General features: G+C 47.1%; 2 protein-coding genes across 7 annotated transcripts in view; one reads left to right on the top strand and one right to left on the bottom strand.

The window, feature by feature from the left end:
• Window positions 1-12,266: 12,266 nt before the first annotated feature.
• On the top strand, window positions 12,267-14,038 carry CRH (corticotropin releasing hormone). Its single transcript, XM_074577168.1, has 2 exons — window positions 12,267-12,851; window positions 13,411-14,038. Exon 2 carries the CDS (start codon window positions 13,426-13,428, stop codon window positions 13,960-13,962), a length of 537 nt encoding a protein of 178 aa, XP_074433269.1. The 5' UTR covers window positions 12,267-12,851; window positions 13,411-13,425; the 3' UTR covers window positions 13,963-14,038.
• The window catches only part of TRIM55 (tripartite motif containing 55), a 41,004-nt gene continuing 27,906 nt past the window's right edge, over window positions 14,038-27,135 (bottom strand). For 2 of the 6 annotated variants that reach the window (XR_012585746.1, XR_012585745.1), the window contains 2 exons: window positions 14,924-16,758; window positions 14,038-14,280 (listed from right to left, as the gene is read on the bottom strand). Coding sequence is in view for 3 of the 6 variants with exons in the window: in XM_074577164.1 (XP_074433265.1) it covers window positions 16,636-16,758 (123 nt within the window). In the remaining 3 variants the exon portion in view is untranslated. Of the gene's footprint in view, window positions 16,759-17,222; window positions 17,540-27,135 lie in introns of those variants that run through there. The other 4 variants (XR_012585747.1, XM_074577163.1, XM_074577164.1 and 1 more) reach the window with 3 other exon arrangements.

The following is a 27,135-nucleotide window of genomic DNA, read 5'->3' as shown; positions in this document are numbered from 1 at the left end:
TGTGGTTCTCTCAGCAGAGAGGTACCTGCTCTTCCTAACGTTGCTCAAACTTCCACTGGCAGCACCAAAATTTCCCTTTGAGGATGCCTGCATAGAGAGAAAAGTTCCCAGGGGACCGATTTCCCAGTTCGGCCATACACCAGCAGGGCAAGAAGAGCCTTGACTATGGCAGATGCTCCTGTCAATGATACTGTAAGTGTCTCCGGTGTTCTTGTTGCTTTCTTACTCAAGGCCCTTAACCCGAAATGTAGCGCGATTATCTGAAAGAGAGAGTCACTGAAAGAGCTTGTGGTAATTCATCCCCAAAGTAGGACCTTTGTCACTGATGAAAGGCCTGGTGTAGGTTTCAAGTATGATTTGACTCATGCATATTTGGTAGTGTTTTGCTCTAGTGCTCAATTTAGGGACAATGAGACGAGATTAACTCATGAATATTTGCATCTGAGGTAGTTGCTCTCATTATATTGATAATGAGTGCTTCTGGATGTAGCTGGGGAGCGAACAGTTTCAAGACCTCTAGGAAGCAAGCGGGAAGAATTGAGGATGATTGCTTTCCAGAACAGCTAGCCCCTAAAACTACAAAACAGGTCATACTCTGCCTAATGCCACAGGCAGCTGAGAGAGACTAAACAACATAGTTGGAAATACTATAAAGCGTAGCGAGTGCAGCCATCTTTTGCATCTTTCCACCTGAAAACCAGATGGAATAAACATTTGCTGGGTACAAGATAACTGAGTTCTAGCACCACCTCTTGGCTCCCACCTGTAGGTATGGGATGATTCAAGCTAAATAAATGAATAATGGGCAATCAGGAAGCTTGGACTTTTTGGATCATTCTATTCTCTTTTTCTTGGAGAGATGCTATTTCCTCAGCTAGAGGCACAAAGCAAACAACCTACCAGCCTTACAAAGCACTGATGGAATTTCTGGTATTTCCACTGGAAATCTGAGCTGAGGGTGATCATCCACATTGTTTATGTTGTGGAAGAATCAGGACTTCTACAATCAATTACAAAATCAGTTCCTTCCTTTTCCAGTGTAAGGGCAGCAATGTCAGATGCAAAGATGTCTTTCCTAGGAAAAGATGTCTTTCCTAGGAAAAGATGTCTTTCCTAGGAAAAGAAGGATCTCGCAGGTTTTACGGATGAGTTGTATAACTGAAGTTCTCTTTTTCCTATCACAGTCACGTTACATGTTAGGATCTGTTATGGGGCTTGTTTATTTTTAATGCAGGTGTCATTCACAGACAGAGCACTTCTCAATCAATCTTTGTTCAGACAGATTCCTGAAAGAAAACTCTATATCGTTCTATTAACATTCTGTTCTGTTAAACACAAAGCCTGACACTGCATCACAAAGTCCCGGAGCCGCAGACCGCTTCCCATCAGAGCTCCTGCGCAGAGAGCTCCGTGATCAGGCCCTAACATGTGGAGCAGGGGGCAGAGAGCACCGTTTAAACGAAGGCTCAGTCAAACAAGTGACAGACCCATGCTGTATTTGTGAAGTACCGTAAGCGCTGTAATAGTCGTTACTTCTTCAGCACTCAGAAAGATAGGACAGTTGAAGATAAGGATAGTTTATGGCTAGTAAGTGAGGAGTCTGGTAGTTCCCCAGGGAAAATGAAGTCAGGATGAATGCAGTCAAGGAGGTGCACTCTGAGACTGGCATCCTGGGTAGTGGCATGATACTGATGCTGTGCCTGGCAAATTGGAGAAGGCCAGTGCCCCATCTGAAACTGTGCTATCAAAATATCAAAATATTGCTTTGTTTCTCCAAGCCACCAGGAGTTACACATGCCATGATTTCACAACAACCCAGTACATTCACTGTTAGAAGAGGCAAGCCAGCGGGAGACTTCATCTTAGTCTGTCTCAAGCTACACCCTAACCATACCTGAAGCCTGAAGGATAAGTGGACTATCTGGTTTTGATAATGAACAGAGACTGCTTAACAGTAGGTCTCAATGAGCGTGAAAAGATTCACTAGACTGCTGTTTGCAACTCCTCTGCAGTTGGCATCGTTCTTGTCCAGTTCTTAGAAGACAAAAGTCAAACCGAATAGGACCTCTGTGGTGCTGTGGTGGAAATACGCGCAGATGGAAAGCTTATTCCTCGTGGCTCCAGTCATAATGACAGATAGCATGTAAAGACATTTAAGCTACAGCACTCATTCTTTGGAGCATGAGGTGTCTCTGCCTCAAGCTCCGTGTAGTATTTCAGGCAGAATCATGCAGAGACAAGGCTGAACTTCAGGGTGGTGTTCAGGATTTGAAATCTGGCCTTGATCCCAAGGTGGGACTCTGTTTTCATTACAAAGAGTCAAATAACGCCTTGTTTTCCATCAGCCCATTTTGACTCTGCTTGGTGTTGACTCTAATGGATTTTTGAAGGGATTACTATATAGCTCATTTTTTGCAATAAAGACCTGTTCTGAGGGGACAAAACTGGGATATTTACCCCTAAGGTTGGTATCTAGGGTGTGTTGTTTATTAGAAGTTTGTCCTCACATGTCACTAAGCAGCTAAAGGGGGGAGGATAGTCCTTGCGTCTGCAGCAAGAGATACAGTTCCCAGCTGCAAAAAAAAATCGTGTGCCACAGTTCCTTCAGTCTCAGAATGGATTAATACCTCCTTTCCTTGCTCCCTGAAGGACCTGCTTGAGTGTTTCCTGTGTCTAGATAGACCTATGCTGGAAATGTTGGTTGTTTGTGAAATGTACAATATTCCTTCTTGCTCATTTCTTTAATTTGAGGTTTGTTTGATAATAGAAATAGCAGAAGGATCCAAAGAGAAATTCCACCTCTTAGGAACAGTCACTCCCGTAGTGAAATTGAAGGGTTCCTTGAGTCACACATATGTACCTACTGTCATTACTCTTGCTGACGTGATAAAGAAATGACGTTGCAGTTCAATCACCTATTGCCGTGTAGAAGCCGGTTCATTTACTGCTGCTCTTCTTTTCCAGCTCACCAGTTTCCCGTTATTGGCATCTCCTTTCCATTCCTCTTCTGCAACAGTCAGCCAGCCTCCATCACACAGCTCTGCCAAAAGCTCTTCCAAGACAAATAGGAGGAATGTGTGTGCTTGTCAGTTTGGGGCCAAAACAAGTTTAATTACAGTCAGTGTCAAAACCCTAGATTTCAGGATACACAATTTCGTCCCCTCTAAGTCAAAGCCAGTACCTTTTCTCCCTCAGGATCATTAATACAGGTAGGACAAGCAAAGGACTGAGACCTGCTCCCCACATTACACCGAGGGACCCTCTTCTCCTAGTAGCAGAGGGAGAGACCTTTCTCACCTCAAGCCTAAGAGCAATTCTGACTAAACTCAAAGCACTTTTGTGTCAACCCTTTTATTAGATGTGTTTCCAGGTTCCTCTGAATCTGTCTCTCATGGTAGAGGCATCGCTGAGCAGACTTCCTGGGGTGGCATCTCTTGGAAGTTCAGATGAGCTGTCTGGTTGAGCCAAGGATTTTTAAAATCTTCCCTGAGCACGAGATACTCATAGAAAACTGAAGAGAGACAACCTCAGGGAGTTTATTATTATTCACGCTGCTGTCTTACAGCAACACCCAAAAGTCAATGGCACTCACTGTTAACACCTTAAATTTGGCGGTTCTAAAATGATTTTTCACACAGCCTTCACTTGGGGAATTGAAAAAGCCGTATAGGGACATTCCCAACCTTTGTATGCCCATATATGCGTCTGCCTCAAAAGAGACACTATCAACTCAAGTATTGCTTAAAATTAGACTTTATTTACTGATTACAGTTCTGGTGTTATTTTTTAAGTTTAAAGAAAGCTTTGGCCCCTCTGGTAGCAGCTAGCTGTCTTCTCCTGTTTGAAAGCATCCTAGGAGGAGCTGTGAAGTTGTAGCTCGTAATGTCTTTGAGGCCATCCTATGCTCTCTGCTTTAGTTATTCACTCCTAAAATCTCATCCTTCCTCTGTCATTTAGTAAAAACCTCATCTGTATGAGCCAGGTTACATCAGAGGTGGGTGCTGAAGAGCTCTTGGCATTTACCCAGATGGTTTTAGCCAAATTTCAGTTTAACTGTGGATCCAAGGGCATGTACAGCAGAGCACAGTGGGGGATCGCTGAGCTACTGCTGCTCCAAACCCATGTGCCTGCTCTTGCAAAGAAAAGCAAGGAGCCACCAGCCCTCAGCAAGACTCTTATGTGAGACGTGGCATTGCATCTTCTGGAGCAGTATCATGCAAGCATGGGTAGTCCAAGCATCTCTGTGCCCATTACATGAGGTATTCTTGCCTGTAACACCCCCATCCTGCAGCCTTGCTTGGTGACACTATCCATACACACGTCCTGGTGCTAGTTTTAGCCCAGCCTGCAGGCCCTGATACTGGGTGGTGTTGGACTGTCTCAGTACAGAATGCAATTCAGCGCTAAACAAAATTAGTTATATATGCCTATTCATTAACTTCATTAACTTCAGTGATAATATTTGCAAAGCAGTTCAAGATCTGCTTCTTATCTAGTGGCCTGATGTCAGGCCACTGGCAGTGCTGTTTCCTGGTGAAGGAGAAATCAAAAATCTTAGTGCCTAAGAATATTCAGTCTATCTTACTTAATTTTAGTATCCGCTAGCCTTGGGTAGAGAGGGTTTTTAATGATATCATCAGACTGAAGATATACCTGCTTCTAAGTTTACTGGAAGCTTCTAGTTGTAGAGGAGCAGCTACAATACCTCCATTGCTACTCGCCTTTTCTCTCCCAGCATCAGAAGTTAAGAATAAAGCCAGTATTTTCTTCCAGACTAAAATCTTCCTCTTCTGCTAAAAGAATAAAATATGATGTATGTGTGGCAGCGCCCTCCGTAGCCCCTGTCATTACATCCCTGATGTAATGATGACAAAGCAGAAGAGAGGTGAAGGAAACCATCCAGTGAGTAAATTCATTAAGCATATGCTTTGCAAGAGCAGTAACCCACTGCGAGAATGGGAACGGTTGAGAAATCTGGAGATTTTGTCTGGTGGAGACTGATCATTTCTTCCACTTATTGGCTGGCATGGTTTGTGTTTTCTGTACTGTGATTCCTTCACCTAGTCTTTCATCTTGGCTATATCAAAACCTAGTCCAGTGCTTCCAGACACTGCAGCCCTGAATTAGAGGAACCAGACAAAAAGTCCTGCCAAATTCCCGTAGTTTTGTATTAGCATTGTCTTCTCCTCATAAAAATGAAGCATTTTCAAATAAAACTCCATTGGCCTCTGGCTTCGAGAACTGTTTGTTGATCCTGTACATCAGAGATGCTGATGAAAACCACCTTCATGTTCCCAGCTAATTTAATACTACTATTTACTATAATGTACTGCTTGAATTGCAGTAGCACTTAGGATTCCTAGTCACAGACTAGGGCGCCGCTGTGCTAGACACCAGGCAGACGTGGAACAAAAAAGAAAGTCCCTTCCCTAAAGAATTTGCAGTCTTTGGCATGAGGATGGTCATTATAAAGATAACAATCTTTTTTTCCAAGAAGCGCCTCATCTTGTTCATTATCCCTTGCAATTAGTCTCATGGGGCTCCACTTCCAGCAACACGCACCTGTTGATAAGTGCAGCCTCGTCGGAGCTTGGAGAGACTTTGATTCTTCCATTTTTTAATGAACAACAAATGGTGCATTAGAGATGTTTGCTCCTTCAAATATGCAGACATCTGAATTTCTAATTGTTTAGCATTAGTCATAACTTAAGTAGGACAGAGCAGATTCTATATATAGCTTGTTGCCCAGCCATTCAAGACAGATAGTGTGTTTGTGTTTCTCCCCATATTTCCTCACTTGAAAGGAGTGAGAAGGCAGTTGCAACATCTCTAGCCTCAAGTATTCCAAAATTATGCTGCCCCCATCTCCTTCTCCCCCAGATATTGAGATTGTTTTCAGAATCATGAGATTTTTAAAGAAGATGACATTCTCAGCTCTTTTGGTGTTTATTTGAGGGTTCTCAGCCCTGAAGGTGTAGCTGGGTGATGTCTTTAATCTTAAAGACTAAACTTTTTTTTTTTTTTAGCAACAGTTGAGGTTGTAACAGGATTCCAGAAGCAGGAATCGCCCTTGGTGTCACAAACCTCCTTTAAATTGCACTGATCATTTTCCCTCTCTACACAATTTTCATTTCTCAGTCTCATTCTCATGTTGTATATGCTCTTACATGTGAATGTATCATGTGTCTCACATTGCGAAGGAAATCCATGTTCACAACAAACACACAGTGGATGTTTTGCCAATGAGTGAGTGTTTCGCGTTCTGCAAATTTCAACTCCAATTTTTCTCCCACTATCTTCTCCTCCGGTGGGACAGCACTGTGGGTTGGCCACTGAAAAAAAAACATCACCCCAGATAGATAGTTTGCTCAGATTCCTTCTGCCTGGATGCTGGAAAATGCCACCCCAGGCCGCCTGTGCTCAAGTGTTTCTCTTGATTTTCAAGTGGTGCTCAGATCCATCACTTCAGCAGCATGGTTTCCCCATGTTTGTGACATCGCTACAACTTCACAGATGGATTAAATACATATTGCCAGTGACGCTAATGGCTAATGGCAGGGCTGGTGCTGCACGTGATGACAGCAAGGCAAGGACCCTGGAGACAAGGGTGTGTTTGATAGCTGAAGTCATCGCTGGCTCAGTGTCCCTTTGCATTGGGATGTCTTAGCTGGAGAGACAGGCTCTCATCTGCTCCCGGCCTTTGGTGGGCAGTTCCTCGCAGGCTCCCTGGAGCAAGCTCTCAAACAGCCATCAACAGCTTGGTCAGAGTGTTGTGAACCCCTCTCTGTGCCCCTCTCCCAGAGCTGAGTAAAGGGGCAGCTCTGGGCTCTCACCTCCCAGGGGCAGGGACGTGCCTGGGGAGAGGCAATGTGGGGATTCCCACCTGCCCTTCCCTGCAGGCCCACCCTGGTCTCCCCTACCACCCCTTGGCTGGTGGCTTGGGTGCCTGATACCTGCCTTCCTCTGGTTCAGCATCCCCCCTCCCGCTCACTGGAGCCCATGCCCAGCTGCCCACACAGGTTGTGTGTGTGCTCATCTCTGCCACTGTGAAGTAGGGTGAACCTGGTGACTTCAGATGCGTGCGAGATGCAAACCCAAACCCTTGTCCTTTCCCCGGTCTATGCCGAAGACAGACGGACAGATTGGATGCTCAGCTAATCAGCAAAATTTCTCTCATGGCAAAATATACCCAGACACCGAGACAACCAGGAATACCGATTCCTCGGTGCTCTCAGGGAGCGCTTGTTTGATGGATTTCCTTGTTGCTACCAATAATTGTGAGATGAGTTTCTGCAGCATTATCATTAACAGCATAGAGGGTTCACATGCGTACCCACGCAGCTTTCTCCAGCCCTTATTTGAGAGCAAGAATAGCAACTGACGAGTCTTGTGAGGTAAATATAAAGGTCAGCTGTTGCCTCCCTGGATGAGGGCTGTCAGAGGAGTGAGGAACAGCCCTCACTGCCTGCACGCTTCTCCCAGCTTGTGTCTGCAACTTCCCTTCGCTGCTCAGAAGGAGAAAGCGAGGCCGTGAGACCTCCAAAAGTGCTTTTTGGTGATGTCCAAGGGGGTACAGGCACAGCTTCACCGGTGTTACATGCACCGGTGGGAATACCTGCCTGGTCGTGAGGGGCTTTGGGCACAAGGAAGGCTCTTGCTGGAGCAGAAGGTCCGTGCTTGAGATTCCTGAGTGGCGTGTGCTGGCCTCTGCTCAGCTGGGGATCAGGCTTTGGGAGGAAAACCATCCCTGCAAATCCACCCCTGTGTGTGAGACACTGTGAGCGGCTGTGTTCTCCCCAGACACGGTGGAACCAAGAGGATATACCCGAGGAATGTTTCCTGCTGCTGGGATCCTTAGCCCAAAGAAGTGTATCTTGTGGGCAGCCATCTGGAATCAAGAGTATGAACATTAAGTCACAAATGAAAATAGTCCTCTGATTGAGCTTATGAATTTGGTCTCAGAAAATGCAAGATTCACTCCTGCCTTGTACGCAAATTCTTGAGGGACACTGGGTACATGTCTTCATCTGCTGACGTTTTTCCCCACTGGAAAGTTTGGGAAATTGAGGTGCTTTCCTCTCTCTCACAGGACTGTAGGAAAACCTGTTATAAGTTATAGGTGGAGCTCTTGATATGACAGTGAGACATTGTCGTGGTTTAACCAACTAAGCACCACGCAGCTGCTCGCTCACCATCCCCCGTGGGATGGGGGAGAGAATCGGAAAAGTAAAAGTGAGAAAACTCGTGGCTTGAGATAAAGAGAGTTTAATAGGTAAAGCAAAAGGTGCTCGCACAAGCAAAGCAAAACAAGGAGTTCATTCACTGCTTCCCGTCAACAGGCAGGTGTTCATCCACCTCCAGGAAAGCAGGGCTCCATCACACATAATGGTTTCTTGGGAAGACAAACCCCATCACTACGAATGTCTGCCCCTTCTTCTTCTTTCCCCAGCTTTTACTGTTGAGCATGATGTCATATGGTGTGGAATATCCCTTTGGTCGGTTGGGGTCAGCTGTCCTGGCTGTGTCCCTTCCCAGCTTCTTGTGCACCCCCAGCCTGCTCACTGGTGGGGCGGTGTGAGGAGCAGAAAAGGCCTTGACTCTGTGTAACCACTGCTCAGCAGTAAATAAAACATCTCTGTATTACCAACGCTGTTTCCAGCACAAATCCAAGGCATAGCCCCGTACTAGCTACTATGAAGAAAATGAACCCTACCCCAGCCAAAACCAGCCCAGGCATACCACAGAAAACCCCTGTGACACAAGAGTGTGATTCCCTCCCTGGAGTGAGATCACTGAAAAACTGAAAGAGAAATTGAAACTGAATAAGAGGATTTTGGAGAGTTCTGGGCTCATAATAAAGGGCAGATAGCAGAGTTCCTTATCAGTTTTATTCATCATCCTGACCTAGAACATACTCTTTTGTATTTAATTGATTTATTTTTATTTATTTTTTTTTATAACTCACTTTAGTTGAGGTTCTCTATGACTGGTCTAGCAAATTCAGTCTACTGAGGAATAATAGGCAAATGTAGTTTGTCCTTAAAATGATTTATCAACTTCAGGCATAGTAAGATACCTTGATTTTTTTTTTTCTTTTTCTCTAGGTCACCCTATAATCCGTAACATTTATGACCATCAGATTTTGATTTCTTAGCATCCGGAATACCAAAGGGTGAAATGGAAATGTGATGTATAGATGTGCCAGTGGATGGCTGCTGGCACCTCAGAGTGGGTGAGATCCACTGGGTTCACCTGAAATAGTCACAGAATGCAAGGTCGCATATTAGAGAGCTCATCGCAGGGACCAAGTAACGATGGTGATCACATGAAGCGGTTATGCGAGATGACATGGAAATGTTTGCTGAATTCAACACTACCAGAAATCCTTACCACCTTCTGACAAAAGCTGGAGTGGTAATGAAATATTGCACCATGGTAGGAAGCTGATCTACATGCAGCGTGTGTTCTTCCATGTTTGTAGTTGGACATCTTCAAAAATACCTGTGGTAAGAGCCATGCCCTCAGTTTAACATCATCCCTTCTGTACTGCTGTTTTTAGGACTGTGTCTGCTATGGTCAATCAGTGAGGAGGGGATTCTTCTCGCCTCACATTAGCTATCTAAAAATTCAGTGACTAGGCGAAGGTAGTTGTCTGCGCTCCCCTTATAGACAACGGAACGAGGTGAGCTTCTCCAGAAGCCTGAAGGTGCTATTTTGTGATAGGATGTATCATGCTCTGGGCATGCTTTTGCTTTCCATTAGCCACCTCAGAGTAGCTATAATTGCCTTTCAGTAGGTGCCTGAGTTTGAGATCACTGAGGCTAAAGGGCAGGTGCACCCAGCTCAAGGCAGCAGAGAGGAGATGGGCCTCGCTAGCGCTTTTTATTTCGAGACAAAGCTATTTTGTGATTCACTGCAAAAATTCTGTTTGCCCCCAATGTTTGCAGAATGAGTCAAACATGAATACTCTTCTTGTGAAGGGTATGCTAATCTCAAACTATATCATTAAACATAAAACTCTAATCCAGATATACCTGATATCGGCCTTGTCTCTCTCTTTCACCCCTCTGGTGAGAATCCAGGATTTCTTCTCAGGCATGACAGCTGAGATTTAACCCAGAAACTGGTGACTCCAGAGAAGGGATTTCTATGTTCCTAGGCAGTCAGTTCTTGAGGGAAGTACTTTTTGGTTTCTGTATCTGTGATATTTTATACTCCTCATTATCAAGGCATCCAAACGTCTCACAGTCTTCCTTGCGTTTAAATTCTTGCAAGCCTTCTCACACATAATTCAGGATCTATGGGGGAAAATGAGGTAATATGACCATTTTGGATTAGAAACAAATGTGTGTGAGACACTGCAGACCCTGCTCCGAGACAGAGGTCAGGAAAAATTGGAGAAGAACCTGGCAGGTTGTACAGCTCTCGTGAAAATTGCAGGAGCAATCCTAGCCCACACTTATGCTCTATTTGCTATGCCTGTAATTTTTCAAGGGATGAAAATGTCTGCCTAAAGGCACCTAAATAATATCATAAATGATGAAAACCATAAAATAATCTAAGCCAATTCTCACTGGCATCAATCTTTTGGAGAGATGCAGTTCTATGTCTTATTCAGATCTCACCCACGACACTAAAAAATATATTTGGATCAGAATGTTTCTTTCTTTACATTTATGGTCACATTATTTTAAGAAGTTTTGTGTCTTTAAAAGGTATATTAAATCAAAAAATGGAGACACACTGGTAAAACCCACTCTGGAGTACATCTGGAGAGTCTGAGTTTAATAAGTGCCTCTTGCACTTTCCATCAACTGATTGAACTTAGCTCCTGTTTCTTTGAACCTCTTGTTGTTCTCACTGAAAGCTGTGCTGACATGCTTTAAAAGCATACAAATAGCTTCTGCTGTGACTATCTACACAATATATTCTGTTCTGTTTTCTTTGTAATACGCATTTCAGTTCATGAATGCCTGAGCTAACAGAGGTAATGCAGAGATAAATCTCTGGTATTACTACTTGTTTTTCCATTTGTTTCTTTATGATGCACAAGATCTGATTCTTGGCACTTCACCAACAGCGTCCAAGGCTGGAGGTAGGTATAACAAAAGTTAAAGTATATAGCATCCCTAAGGAGATGCTCAGAATTGGGCTGTGGCCAACCTCATATATTAAGTTGTTTGAACTTTGTTATTCTTTTAAGGAAATGGATTTCAGATTCATCACTGATTTAACAGTGACAGCATATGACCACCTTCCATGGTCTGTTGAAACTCCTCTCTATGGTGGGAGGCATGCAAATACATGACTCCAAGCATTTACAGTCTAGGCAGGATAAAACCGGTAGGTTTTCTGCACAATTTTCCAATTTAAAGGGAAGGACTTGATTAATGTTCCAACCGAGGCAGTTGAGAAGCAGGACTGAGATGCAGTGGCAAGGCTGATGGGATGCAAAACCTGAAGAATGCACATTACGCACGGAATGGGCGTTGGGCAGAAGTTATTTCTATAGGCAGCACTGCCTCATGGAAGCGCAGATCTGAGAGTAAGCGACCCACCTGGGGACATTGGTGGAATATGGTCTGGAGCATGTGGACATAATGGAGACGGGAGAGCACTTCAAAGGGAGCTCAACGTGGGGTTAGGACATCCTGGAGTGTAGCGCACATGGCCATAGGGATGAAGAGGTGGGGAAGATCAGCTAGTAGTGTCGGGGGGGAGAAGATGGGGGTGCGGAAAGAAGGATAAAGAGCACTTGCTACCTCCACGTAAGAAGTGGGAAGACAATGGAGAGAAGCAAGGGCCAGGGGAGGGAGCGGGAGCTGGCATCGCGGAGGCCGGGACGGGCCGAGCAGGCGGGGGAGGAGGAGCGGCCGGAGCGGTGCCCGGGCTGCGGTCCCTGCCCCGGCAGATGCTTCTGCGGCGGCCCCGGTGACGGCACCCCCGGCCCTCCCCGCCGCCCTCCGGGGTCTTTCCGCCCCCTCTCCCGGCGGCGGGGCTCCGGGCAGCCCCTTGCGACGTGACGGTGTCGGGAGTGCCGCGGGTCCCTCCCGGCACCGGCATCGGCACCTGCCCTTCCCCGCGGGGATCGTCTGGGCTCCTGCCCCCTTTGCAGGGGGAACCGCTGCCCCGGCTCGGGCTGGCCCCAGGCACGGAGCAAAGACGGAATTCGCGCAAAACCTGCGCCCCGCGGAGCCTCCCGCGCCGGCCGGCCGCAGCCGCCCCGTGCGGGCGGGCCCGGGGGCGGCGGGGGGCGGGGGGCCGGTGAGCACCGGGGATGGGGGAAGGAGACGGCCGCGGATAGCAGCCCCGGTGCCGGGCGGGTCGGGTCCCTCCCCGCGGGCCGGCCCGCGAGTGGAAAGTTTCCCCGGAGTGACCTCTTATAGTACGCGCCCGCTAGGAAATCTCATTCAAGTATTTTTGTCAATGGGGTGGTGGTGGTGGTGCTGGGGGGGGGGGGGGGGGCACCCTGCTCCCCAGCCCCCGGCCCGGCTGACGTCACCGCAGAGGCGATAAATATCTGTTGATATAATTGGACGTGAGATTTGGGGTTGCGATAGCGAAACTCGGCCCATCGCCGCTCCGACGGGCCCCCATGATTTATTCAGCAGTGGATCGGGGCACGCAATCGGGCTGTCAGGAGAGCGTCAGCTTATTAGGCAAGTTCTGCGTGATTCCAGGAGAGGGTCTAAGCTATAAAAATCCCGCGCCCCGGCTCTGATTAGGACCAAATCTGATCCCAAGTTCGCCGGGAGCCGGCTCCGAGGGAGAGCGAGAGGAAGGGACGCCGGGCACCGCCGAGCCCCGCCGCCGCCTGCCCTCCCCTGCCACCGCCGCCGCCGCCGCCCCAGGTAGGTGCGGGGCCGCGCCCGGGCGCGGAGAGGGCTGCGCTGCCCTGCGCCGCGCTGCCCTGCGTGGGGCTGAGCGCGGCGTCCCGCGGGAGGCGGGGAGCTCCCCCGGTCGGGCAGGGAGCGGGGAGGCGCGGGGGAGCCGGGCGCTCGCATCCCGCAGCCCTTGGGGACAGCCGCCCCGCCGCGGGCACCCCGCGCTGCCCCCCGCCCCGGGTGGGCGAAGAGGCGCGGGTCCGCGCACACGCGTGGACTCTTTCCGCGGGGGCTCAGCCCAGCCCCGTCCCTGGGAGCCGCTGCCGGCGGGGGATGTTCCTTGTCGGGGGGCGGCCGCCTCGACGGCGGGGGCCGGGGCTGAGCGCGGCCGGGCCGCGGTGTGCGGGCGCGGAGGGGCGCGGAGAGGCGCGGAGGGGCGCGGAGGGGCGCGTTTCAGCACCGGGACAGCGGCGGCGGGGGGCGCCCCCCCCACCCCTGGCCCCGCGCTGCCCTCCCCGCCGCCGCTGCTCGGCTGTGTAAACCCCCCCGCCTCCCCTCTCCTCCGCCCCCCGTCTGCCCCCCGCAGGTTTGGGCCCCGACCATGAAGATCCCGCTGCTGGTCTCCACGGGAATCCTGCTGGTCGCCCTCCTGCCCTGCCAGGAGTGCAGAGCTCTCAGCAAGAGCCCGGCAGCCACCCACGGGGCTCTGCACCAGCCAGATTTCTTCCAGCAGCAGCAGCAGCAGCAGCAGCAGCAGCAGCAAACTCTGCCCGTCCTGCTCCGCATGGGAGAAGAGTATTTCCTGCGCCTGGGCAACCTCAACAAGAGACCCGTTGGCTCTTTCTCCGCCTCTTCCAGCGGCACCAGCCACCTACACCCCGAAGCCGCCTCCGCCAGCAACTTTTTCCGGGCGGCGGTGCCACAGCTGCAGCAGCTGCCCGAGCGCTCGCTGGGAAGCCCCGAGGAGGGCGAAGCCGAGGGTGAGGCCGTGGAGAGGGAGAAGCGGTCCGAGGAGCCCCCCATTTCTCTGGATCTGACTTTCCACCTCCTGCGAGAAGTCTTGGAGATGGCCCGAGCCGAGCAGTTAGCGCAGCAAGCTCACAGCAACAGGAAACTGATGGAGATAATCGGGAAATGAAACGGCCCCTCCCCGCCTTGCCAAAGAGATTCCGCAGTTAGCACAAGAATAATTACACCGTCCGATGTACCATAGTGCTGCTCTGATGTCATCTCTTTATTTTTATATAGCTTTAAACCTAGAAGGGTGTACTCCGAACAGCCTCTGTCCCTTGACTAGCATGCACAACCGTATACCAAGTGCAGAAACACGAGTGTCGTTCGTAACCTCCCCTACCTTTATTTATTTCTCCATTTCCCAGTTATTCTAGTGCCATCGCTACGTAGGGATGTGTGAGCATTGGAAGAAATGGTGCCAAGAAGACAGATAACTTTTCTGCTGGGGGCAGGGAGGTGGGAGGGGGAATCTCTGTAAGCTACTTTAAATCCACTTTTTTTCCTGTAAACATTTTCACAAATAAAACATCTTTTCAGCGCTCGGTCGATTTTGTTGTGTAAGAGAATGTTTAATATTTATATTTTTAATAAAAGCTGCAAAGTAACGATGGCTGGATAGACTTTCTTGCCAAGACGCCTGAGGGCTGCTCCGCCTCCCCCAGCACTTACCGGGGCGGGGCGGGGGGGGGACACCCAGGGCCGCGGACACCCAGAGCCACGGGGAGCCCCAAATCACCCCCGGGGATGTTTTTTCCCCCTGCCCGCCCCGGGGACGCCCCGTCCCTGAGGGATCCCCCAGACCCGACGTGCCGCTGGTCCCGGGCCCCGGGCGGGGGCTGCCCCACGCCGCCCTCGCCACCGGCTGCTCCCGGGGACGGCGGCGGGGGGTGGTTCGGGGCCGGTCAGTCGCCCCCAGCCCTGCCGAATCCCACCTCAGTAGTCCCCCGAGGGGGGTCCCCGGCTCCTGCCGCTGCGGACCGGGCCGGGCAGCCTCCTCCGGCCATCGCGCAGCGCTGGGAAGCCGGGGAGGTGCTGCCGCATCCCTTTGCTGTTTTTTTTTCTAGCTCTGCTCATCCTCCCCGCACCCCATAAAGGGCAGGTTCCCCCCGCGCTTCAGCTCCCCACCCCGTCCCGGCGGCGGTGCCAAGCAGGGTCCCTCCCAGGGCCGCTGGGGAGGGGGCGATGCGTGTGAGGAAACTTCCTGGTAGAAACGAAGGAAAATCTGCCAGGGCAATGGGGAGAAAATAGGAAATCCCTCACCCCAAAACGTATCCCAGGGAAAAAAGCTGCTCCAGCAGCCAGAGGCGATGCAGTGGCAGCAGTAGTGAGGAGCGGCTGGGCTATCTCAAGGCTTTGCACGGAGCTGGCCTATGCAGCCCTCCAAAACTTCCCTCGCGGGAGGGTTTTCCAGGGGAAACAGATACAAATGAGGGGGGATGAGACTCTGCCCTGTAGCAAGGGATGGCCAGGACTGGGGCTTACCCCTCGCAGCCTGACAACCAGGCACTGCCTGGCGTCTGCACTGCCAGCTGGGGCTGGTCCTGCTGAGGCGCAGCGCAGCCCTATGCCCCAGCATTGTCCCCTGCCAAAACAGTGTGTGTTCAGGGCTCGGGGCTCCTGGAAAGATCCACACTTCACCCTAACACAGAGCTTGACACCTGGTCCCCCATGGCACCGGACACTCCCGGCAACCTGCCAGTCTCTGTTAAACACTACTGAGTGCTGCCACCCTGTCCCCAGTGACAAAACTTGCAGAGCGTCACCTTCAGTACAACCTGTAGAGCTTCTTTTAAGACACAAATTTGATTTCATTAGACGGCTCAACATCTGCCATGCATGCGGAACAGGACATTTGGCATTCGCCTTTTCTACAGAATGCCATGGGGCTTTCAAATGAAACCTTGAATGAATACCTGTGACCACCTCACCGCATCCTGGTTTCATGCAAGAACATGCCCCTTGTCCTACACGCACAGATGACTGAGAAGATGTAGACACAGCTAACAGCTGGACAGACATGGGCAGCACTCTAGTGTCTGCCCCACAGGCTCAGAGTTGTGTCCCACATCCATGCGCAGGGGGTGGACAGTGCTTTTGGCATGTGCATCTTCCTCGTCCCTGTCGCTGGGCACCTTCCCTACAAATAACCTGTTTATGTGAGCGCTGTGGCTTAGCAGGGAGAGCAAGTGCAGGGCAAGGAGTGGCAGCTTCCCTCTCCTCTCCCATGCCCAGCCTCGGCAGCCGGGGAGGCACCGGTACCGTGGGGACTACGAGTGACTGCGGGGAGCTGCTTAGACGTAACCCTGACTTGGGGCTGCCAGGGCTGTGATAGTGCCACTGAAGTCACCAGCATCGATGAGGGGGGACGCAGGAAGGTACTGAGGAGAAACACTGTGTTGGCAAAGGAAGCTACTAGTGAATGTCATATCAGTGTTTGAGCTAAGAGCATTGGTGAAGCATTTACACCTACACAGGAACGTGCCAAAAAGTGAGTAACAAAACACTAGCGGTGCTCAGCCTACAGCTGTAAGTGGTGCTATTTCCCCCATGGAAACAAGAAATTATTGGAAAACACTCTGACTACAATACAGTATAGCAATTTGTCCCCATGCTTCCATCCCTCTCAGGACTGTCATCTCAAGGGCCGGGTACGACGTGGAGGTCAACTAAGTTCCTGGGAATGAAACCTGCTCGGATATCCCTTTCCAGGCCAGTTTCTTTGTTGATTAGACCCAGGCTGCCTGCGCTCGCGGTCCCTCTGAGGAGAAGCACACCAGAAGCCAGCCGGAGTGAGTCATCATTCATTCAGTGAGTTCAACCAGGAGAAGGAGAAGACATGACGAGCCGGCTCGTCACCCCTCTCATTGCTCACGGGAGCTTCCTCCACTCGTCCTTGAGGGGATGATGGTTCAGAACCAGTCTGTAAAGGAAGGGAAGGTTGACAAATGGAAGAGGAAAAGGTGAATTGCATTAAAATCCTTAAGATTTCACCACACGCAGAAAAGCAGAATGAAGTGGGAAAGAGGGGAAAAGGCGGGGGGGTGAAAATTTGGGGAGGTCAGCCAGACTTCTAACGCCAGAGAAATTGGAGGGACTTTTGCCACGGGCAACAGCAGAGGAAGGATTACGCCGGGTGAGCGTGTCGCACCTGTGCAAAGGGCTTAGCCCTGATTTGGACCTTGGGAATATTATTGCACCAAAGGTGATAACTGCCTGTTTAGAAGTGATCCTGAGCCAGCTTGGCTTGTGTAGCTGGGCCTCCAGATTGATGTGGACTGAAGCCAAAAGTTATTGTCAGTGCATTGCCACTCAAAATGATACTTGTTCTGCTGTCATGAAATATGCCTTGGATGTGGTTTTTTTTCCTTTTTTTTTTTTTTCTTTAAAGTCTTATAATGTTTATTTCACTTCAGTTTCACTCAGACCAAGAACAAGAAATAAATAATAGAGAGATATAAGTTTCTGCTTATATCCCAGGCCAAATTCTGCTTTTGTTTGCACAGGTATCTACGCTTGCAATAAAAACAGGAATCTGGACATGATATGCTGTAGCTGCTAATCACAGGAATTATTATTATTTTTTAAATTAGCTGAATATTTAACAGGCCAGTATGATACACGGAAATATTTTTACTAGTTCCAGTGTTTTCAGATCCCTTTGGCAGAGAATGAAGACCAGCTTTGTGATAGTATCAGAAATCCTATTAAAGATAAAATATACAAAAATGGATTATTAGATAGCTTGTGTCTTCATCATTAAAATCACAATTTAACGTGCAATATACAGGATTTTTTCCCCCCTCAATATTCCTAGACATATCGTACATTCTTAAAAGTAAAATAGCCAATACTGCCAGCCTTCTCTGTGCTCCTTATGTTGGGAACTTCAGCATGATCTCAGGAGAACTATTTGATGTCAAGATACCACTTGATAGAGGGAAAAGAGGGGACAGAGCAGCGTCCTCTGAGTTTTAACACATCTCAATCATTTATAATACTGTCCTAAAATGGAAAGTTACCCAAGCAGTGATGCTAACAGACATATCCAGGAGCAAACAATGAAGCAGGGATGCTTGTGAGGAACTGAAGCATGGGGTGGATGGTTTTCCTGAGCGTTTTTGTACGTGCTTAATGTTAAAGTGTACCACAGGAATTAGTAAGAACTAATGGTATGTTAAGTATAAATTGGCTACTGGGCTTCATTCCAGTTACTACCTTTTTGAGTGTCATGACACCAACAGAAAAGACAGTGTGGGGGTATGAAAAAAATAGCTCCCTGTTTCTTTATTTATATCTAATTAGAGTTTATAGCTCATTTTTAGACCCAGATCCTCGGTTGCTCTGGAGTGGAATAGCCCTACTTATTCCAGTGAAATACTATCTGAAAATCTGCTTTAATGTTTGAAATGTGGACTAATCTTTGACTTACATTTGTATTTTCAAAGCAAGGCACTTGCTGCTACTCGCTGCAAAACACCGGGCTCAGAAAGGATTTTTAAGGACAAGGATCTTGCAGAAGAATATAGCTTTTGCTTGCTAACTTTATCAGGTACTTTAATGAGAGCGCAAGCATGGTGAAAAATCTGGGAGAAACAGCTGCCTACTTGAATACAAAAGTCCGTTTTCAGCAATGCTGGTGAGAAGGGTTGTCTTGGAGGCTTATGCAGAAGTGTTGTAAAGAATTGGGGCCATGGGGCCAGATCTTCAGCTGAAAAGGCAGGTAGCTAATTGAGTCCTGATTATAGAAGATCTGCCTCTCAGCCCAGGGAAGTGCTGAACGCAAACCTCTCAACCCGATTACAAAAGTCAGGTATCAGCAGTAAACAAATGGCTAGACTTTCTGAGTCGTAAGGGATTCTGCGCTCCCTTCGTCTCGGTAGATGCAGGAGCGTAGGTGGTTTATTAGTCCTCTGTGGTGTTGAAAATGTTGCCTTTTATTTTTGGAAGGACAGCCGGAGTGCCTGGACTAGCTAAAAGTCATTTTGAAATTGGTTGTGCAATTTTGTGCACCAAGCCCTCGGCAGTGTGTGCAAGCAGGCATGGGACAGCCCTCCTCACTTCTCCTCACTCTGCAAAGGAACAGGACTGGCAAGAGGTTTAAAAAAATCATTCCCTGCATTTTTATTCTTTTTTACCTAAAACTACACTGTCACCTCGTCATTTCTCTTTCTGTGCAAGACAGGCTTCCCTTAGCATTTCTGCTTCAGAATCTTCTGCCGTTATCCAGGCACATACATTAAAGTAAGCTTTACTTCAAAGCAAAGAGCTATCTATGGGCTTAAAGTAGGTTGTTTCATAGGATTTGGACCTATACATTTTAGAAGAAATAACACAATGTAATGACTGAGACTGGCCAGGTGACTGCATCACCCTGTTAACCAACACAGCTGGTACTGCTTTTCAAACAAAACAATCTTTGTCTGCGTCACTGCCAAAACTGTATTTCATAACGTGTTAACTCCTTCATATTCTGCTGTGATGACATTTTCCTGTGTCAGCAAAACAATGTTGGGGCTCCAGTATATTCCCACTGGGCTTGGCTGGATGAAGCATTTACTCCCCGCACCTCGCTGGACTCAGCAGGCTGCCAGTCTGCAATACCTCGATGTGCCTTTCCAAGAGCAATCATTTGCCATCACACCCAGCCGGGAGTGAAGCAAGCGCAGAACTGACAATAGAGCCTATTCCTCGGCTTTTACTCTTGTGTTTTCACACCTGTGACTTTTTAATATTTGTGCTCCAAGTCATACAGTGACTGAGGGACGCTGTCCTCATGTGAGGCAAGAGTCCATAAAAAGGTGCCAGGAGCAATTCTGTCCACATTATTAAGCCCGTTCCCCCCTTCCAATGGCAGCCCATACGACTCAGAGTTACACAGTGTGCTGCGATTGCCTGAGACAAAGATTTCACCTGTAGACTTTTACAGAAAACAACTTTTTTTGAACCAGGAGGTGATTCAGAAAGGTAGAAAGCAGAAGTAGGTTCCCTCAGCGCCAATGGGATTTGGGCACCCGGCCCCTCTATAGGAGCTTGCAATCTCATTCCGGATCACCTTGGTCTCCCTGTTACCGCAGCCCCACTCTGCCGCCAGGGAAAAGTTTTCTGCTGATCACGGCAGAGCCCTTGGCACATGCCTTTCAGATGGTTCAGATTCAACCCTTCATTGTGTCTGTTCATTGCTATTAGGTAACCGTTGTTAAGCTTCTACCCGACCTTTATCTTAGCCTTGGAGATCTCATGGGTAGGGCTTGTTTTTTCACATTACCTAGAATAACAAGTCCCAACCCTTGATTTGGGTCCCTAACAGCAATAAGGAATAACTAAAGTGTTTACCTCAGATTACAGTAATCACATTGGGCCAATGCTGAGAGAGTGCTGAATACTTACACTTTGATTTATATTTTCCCCAGTGGTGTCGAGTGACAACAGATGATGCTTTCAATAAGCACCAGGAATTTTCACCAGGCCAGCTCATGAAGCGGGGAGGGAAGCACACCCTAAATGACTGATGGTTGGATTTGTTTTTCCCATAAGCAAAGTCCAGGCTGGAGTTTACTTGCCAATTCTTTGGAGCTGCTGAGCAACCACAACTCCCACTGAGCAGCTATTCAGCACTCCTCAGCATCTGGCATGCTACAATTTGCATGGATAAACAGTATAAGGATGTCAGAGTTTAACCTGGTGAGCTGTATCAAAGTTGCAGGTAGGTATTCAGCATCTTTCAGCATTTGCTTCCTTAAGCAGAGCACTACTTAAATCTGTATAAGGGTCTTGTAAAGGGCGTGGAGGGGAGGAAAGGGATGAGTGGAATGGCTGTGTCATGTTTTCATTAATTAGGGCCCAGCAGTTATCCTATATATGCTGGAGAAAAATAGGCAGTCTAGGCCTTCTAGATATCTGAAACACAATGAAGTCTACACACTGTTGTTTTTTTCTTCTGCTTTACCACCACTAATCTTCATAGCCTTTAAGTACCAAAGACTGGGATCCATGTTACCAAACTTCAATCATCCAGAAATGAGACATCTGCTCAGGCAAACTGTATTCATCCCCTCTAATGGGAGCGAAGAAAGAAAGGCACCACCAGAGGGTGATTTCTCCCATCCTAAAAGAAGTGTCTATAGGGTGGATTGCCCTCTGGAGGTGCCTGTTTCTCTCTACTGACTCTAGAGACGCTCTTGGTGATCAGGTTAGACTAGGTCTGGCTTTCCAGTAATTACACAAGAGAGATTCCAGCCAAATACTTCAGGATATCAGAAAACTGCTTGGTAGGAATTGAGAACTTTGACTGCACTATCACTTTTTACTTGATCAGTACCTCTTAAATTTAGGGAGTGGGGAGGAAAGGTGAAGGGTCTTCATAGTCTTCTTCAGGTTGCTTTTTGTTTTGGCATTTTTTTGGTTATTTTTGATGACTTCTGATAAGGTAGGATCTGGAGAAACTATTGTTATAATGGCCCTCTCGGAGGTTATATCAGACCAGCTTGCAAGATGTGAGATGTAAGAGAAATGAGGGCTAAAATCATTGTTTCCTCCAGGGCTGTAGGTCACCTAGCAGTATATTTTATCTGGACTGAGCATAACTAGATGATCACAATTTTTTTAATTAATCAGAAAACAAAAATGGTTGCTGGTTTTAGGCCAGCCACAGGAAAATGGATTATGCCTTTGTTGGCAAAGCAAAAATGACCTCCTCACATTTTTTGAACAAACATGGTTCTACCTAGTGAATCTGTAGTAGTTGAACACTTTGTGTTACCCAAGTATGTTATTTCTGACTTACTGCTGAATTCTCCAAAACTATATTTACCATCTTGTGAAGTCATGGTCTCAGTTTTATCTGAACTAATGAGAAAGGTCTAGATTTACAGTGAAATAAGTGAGAAAAGAATGCATGAAGCTTATTAGAAGTCAGTATGCCCTAGGATAGGGGGTTTCTTACAACAAACAATTGTTTATTTCTTACAACTATGCAGATGGATGGGATTGTTCAATACAAATATCCCTTTCATGCAGCTATATGAAAGTTTTCTGAAGGAACAACGCTAATGAAAGCAGGTCCTGCCCCTTGTCTCCCCATTTACCTCTTCCCGCTTTGCCTCCATGGTTCACGGCCCATTTGCATTGCTGCAGCTGTTTGCAGGGCTGTGCTAAGAATGGGAATGTCACTGGAATGACATCAATTTTTTGTTGTTTTTTGAGGTGAGGGAAGGTATTTTTAACTTGGGCTATTTGAATGATTTGATTCCAACACGGCCCAACAAACAGCTGCCTCAGCACAAATACCATGTGAGTGGTGGCATCTGGGCAGGAATAAGAAGCAGGGCCATTTGGCAAGACACTCCTAAATCACCTTTGCTGCCTGAGAAAAAAACAAGTCTACACCCTTAGAGGCACGTGAACAACCCAATGGCTTCATTGCCACTTCTTGATCCAGCAGGCATGAAAGAGTGGGAATTTGTTAGAAAATGTGGGTCTTGGAGAGAGAAGCAGAGAAAATACAAGCTTCTTGCTTCTACGGTTTCTGTAGCCTCAGAAAATGAGTGAGAAATTAAAGTTAATTCCCATATTTTAGCTGGCTTGTTTAGAAACAACCCCTGCTGTTGACAAGAACAGGCATGATTAAAAAATGCTAGCTGGTCGCAAAGCCATCACAGAATCTGTAGGCTATGTTTGTCTGCCTCAAATGTCAAGTGTTACACTTCTGGCACTCAATACTTCCAGGCAGCGGAAACAAAGGGAGCACAACAGGTTATTTTTAAATAGTTTAAACTTTAGTTCAAGCATTTTGTTTTCATATTTTTATGCAGTCTAACTCCTTCAGCGTAACACCTGGCAGCTGTCACACATATCACAACAATATTGTTTCAAGCTAAGAAGCTGCTTATTTTGTATGGATCTTTTTTTTTTATTAGCGGTAACCAACAGAATATTCTCTGAAATAATTGCTACAATTACCTGCCATGGAAATACATATGGTGGCAGACAAAATAATATGCACAGACAAGCTCCATCAGTCACAGTACTAGATACATTACTCCCTTAATAGTGGTCAGTAATGAATTTTAAAAGCCCATTGGTTGGAAATGCCTTCAACAGATTCTCTTTATATTACAATTAACATCATGTGCTTAATGTCTAATGCAATGTCTCTTACATAATGACCTTAAAGAGACCAAATATAGTTCAGAAGATACCAGCCCGGCTAGCTTATTTTGGTATAGGATCTGCACGTCTCTCATGGGATCCAAAGGTCCAGACACTTGAACCAGTGGTGGAAACAGCTTTGGAGAATGGTGTGAGAGAGCAGCTTTCTTCTACCTGTTACTTGGGACAAAGGAAATGCAATTCCCTTATTTGTGTCACCTATCTTTTCCATGACTCAAACAAAACCCCCAGAAATAAGATACTTGTTTAATATTTCACCCACTGCTGCCCCTCACCGGCATTACTTTTTGTTGAGAGTGATTAACTACAGATTTGCATAAAACCTAGTCCCACCACTGTCCAGAAAAATGAAGGAAACCCACGAGGTGAACCTTACAAACACATGAATGTCAAGGCTGCATGATCAGAACAGTTTTTCCTGAATCTATGCACACATCATTCTTCATTCCTCTCAAGTGAAGTTTTTGAAGACCTCTTGATCAATCATCCATCTATCACTTCTGCTCCCTTCCAGCCCTGATGGAGTCTAGTAAAGGAAGGATCATCCTGAGAGGCTGTCGGGGTAAGTGGTACACACTAGCCACCAGTGCCAGAAAGCTACGCACGGCTACCAGTTCTCCTCTCTTCCTCCTACTTCTGCTTCTTCAGAGAAGTAGTTATGACTTCAGATCACCAATTTAAACATGAAGTAAGGACTTTCCAAGAACTTCTCTGAGGCAGTAACCCATCTAGTCTACGTCAGAGAAACTTTAGCTTTCATAGAGAAGTAGCAAACTTACTAATGGCTTAATGTCATGTTTGTCATGTAGTCTTTCCTTTGAGTAATACAGTGTTGTAAATTAAAGCTTTTTCTTCCTCTGCAAACGGTACTTTTGTAAATCCAGTGAATGAGACAGAGTGCCAGTTCAGACTGTGACTCACGTCAGAGCTCCATTCACTGGATCAGATAACGGACGCAGCATAGCTGCGAGCTGTGTAGACACATACCATGCTTTGGAGGTTGGAGCACTGCTCGTATCCTGAATGACTGACTTAGTTGGGCGTTGTGAAAATGCAGCAGGTAGTATATGTGAGCTGTGGACACAGCACACCTTCTCTGAGAGACAAAACCTCACTGACGGAGATGCAGGAAGAAAAACTGTAACATCAGCTAAAGCAACAGGTTGCTATTCTTTAAAGCCACCATGTAACAGAAAAAGAAAGTCTTGGTCACAGTTAAACCATTTACCATTTTCCCTCATCACCTGTTGCTGCTGCCCCTTTTCCTTAGTGTGCTCATTTTTTTATGTCTTCCTTTGCCTGAATCTTCTCCTTACTATGACCACAGTAACTGAAGCTGGTAGCCAAGAAATGACTTTGCTCCAACAATAATACATTGCTCAGTGAGCAGCACCGTGACTTCCTGGACAGACGTCTGTCGTATCACGTCTCACATAGTAATCTCTGCTCACCCATTAGCAATGCTGTCTTGCTTGCACAGAACTCGTCCAACTGATGAGCAGGATATTAAATCAAGCTTCCTTCTGCCCATCTCGCACGGTTCCCAGGTGAAGTCCAAGGAAGCTGTGATAAATACTGCTCTTAAAGCCTTGGATTCAATCACAGTTATTGACTGGGTTGTTATGGAGTATAGGGCACAGATCACAGACAACTGTCACCAGAGACAAGCTTGGAACCGACCTGCATCTGGGCAGGCACCAAGTCCATTTAAAAAAAAAATGGAATAAATTTATTTTATAAAATTAAATTATGAAATTGTGCAGAAATATAAAAATGAATGTATTTTAAAAAACTAAATCTGGTGCCAGACATTGAAAAGCTTCACCATCACTGATGCAGGAAAAAACTACCTTTCCTCAGTAAGGCATTTTGTAATAGAGCAGGTCAAACAGCAAGTGTTTCATCATGAAAAATAGCCACTTCTTCTGCCTGCAGAAGTGCTGAGCCAGGAATGCTCTAAAAGACTGGGTCTGTATTTTGATCACCACCTTCGGTGCTTAAGATAGGCTCAGGCAGATTTTATAGGATGGTCTCTAAATTAAAAAGAACAGAGAGAAATTCAGATCACTTAGTCTCCAGGACTGTGAGATCCTCATTCTCTGCTCAGTCAAAGGTGTGACATCTATGTTGGAGACCTGTAGCTTGGGTTGAACATTGTGGTACCTACCTATCTCCATTGGTTGGTAGCCTGGGATAACAGACTTTCTGAATCAGTCACCGGTCTCTTACTTAATGACCTGAAGATTATTATAAAGATGTCAAGAATATATATCACCTGAGAAGGGATCTAAGACCGATTCCATGTTCTCTGATATGTCCCTCACCTTTTTTTCTGTTTCATTTTGGCTGTACAGGCAGCCACCCAACCTGTAATCCCATTTCAAACACCACGTAGGTGGTCACCGAATCCTGCAGGGTGCTGCGATCCAGCCCCTCCCCTGCTCGCAAGTCAGGAAACCCTAGGGGTGGCATGATACAATACCCAAACACAGGCCCAGTTTACTAATTACTGCCAATGGGATTCTCAATCAGATGATCCATCTCTAAGGTTACAGGATTACAAGCACTGCTTTCCACAGACGAGCGTACAGCTACAAGGAAAGCCTGAACTGTCTCAAGGCAGTAGGATGACAACTAACCGAGTACTTTACAAACAGGTGGCTTGTGTTGTTGTGACACAAATCTACTGTAATGTGATGTAAACCAGCAACAGTTCGTCCATGATTAAGAAGTATTTTTTGTTTAAACTCTGTTTTCCTTTCTGAATGCCTTAACAATGAGCAGAACGAGCGATGCGTGGAGGAGGAGGTCGAGTGGAGGTAGGGTTCGGTATATAAATGAGCTAGTGAGAGAAAGACAACACCTAGGTGAGCCTGGCTTTGTGTTAATTTGAACAGGAGAAATAATTTCGTCCATGCTGTCATTGTGGAGGTCCTTTTGCTAGTAATGGACTGAAATAAATGAAATGTACATAAATCAGATGGCATCTATGACTCACCAGACAAATCACAGAGCAGACTATTTGAGGTAAAACTTCAGGTGAAGTATTTGCCAGTCATATTAATTATGGGAAACTGTTGTCTGAAAGCCAGTCTTAATACATTGCCCTCACGACTCATCACTGCTGCCTCTGAATCACTCAGATAATTCTCAGAAGCAAGGGAGAGAGAGGTGTTTAAAGAGGAACAATCAAGACTTTCCTGATTTTCTCTGCATGTATTTGCTAAACTGAGGGGAAGAAAAGTCTCACCTGGAGCACAAAGTCAAGATGCAAAATGGAAATTTACAGGCAGAGTTTGCCACCAACTAAACATCAGCCCGAGTGGCCTCAGACCCAGCCACTATAACTGAGACTTATAACTAAATCAAATTACAGAGAAGAAAAAGCAGAATTTTTGGACTGTTAACTGAGATTCTTGCATTTAGTGTTTGCCCTGTATTTCAGCTACAGGCTGAGCACTTATTTTTTTTTCCCCAAGTGAAATTTAAGAGATATTTAGGAAGAAGCTTCAAACAGAATTTAATTTGGGCTGATTCATGGGTCTCCTACAAAAGGCACAACTTCACGGAGGGCAGATGACCCATTTTTCATTCAGTCCAAATGTGTAGATTTTTTAACCGTAGAGAAATAAACCCATCCAGTTTTCTACCTAAGAAAAGATACAGTACAAGCATACCCAGACCTAGATGGTAAACGTCAGGTTGACTTTTGCTCTTTGCATTCCCGGATGTTTTATTAGCACTGAACACCGCTGTCGCAGGGAGCAGAGAGCCTTCGGAGCAGCGGCTGGCTTCCTGGGAGAGAGCTGCCTGGGATGTGCCCGCTGCTGATGCTAACAAACTTCTTGTCCCACTCTGGGGGCAAACTGTGAGAAGGCCATGTCAGGTGGGCCAGAGGGGAGGGAGACCCTCACTTAGCATCCTTCCCACAAGATCCGGCCTTGCAAGACTGCCTTCTCTTGAGCAAGCAACCCCTCTCTCTTGGGGCAGTTGGCTTGAAGAGGGAGACTTAGCTTCCTCACCTGGCAGATTGGCAAGACTGAGTTTCCAGTTCGGAGAAGAGGAAGGAAATTATTGTTTGCGTACCACCGCCACGCTAGTGCAATCATCCCAGAGCAGCGCTGCACTA

This window comes from Larus michahellis, chromosome 2, assembly GCF_964199755.1.
Source record: "Larus michahellis chromosome 2, bLarMic1.1, whole genome shotgun sequence".
NCBI classification, from domain to species: Eukaryota; Metazoa; Chordata; class Aves; order Charadriiformes; family Laridae; genus Larus; species Larus michahellis.
This window is presented reverse-complemented; position numbering and strand designations above follow the sequence as displayed.

Coding starts and splice junctions, on each gene's coding strand:
- CRH (XM_074577168.1), top strand. CDS start 13,426: ATGAAGATCCCGCTGCTGGTCTCCACGGGAATCCTGCTGGTCGCCCTC.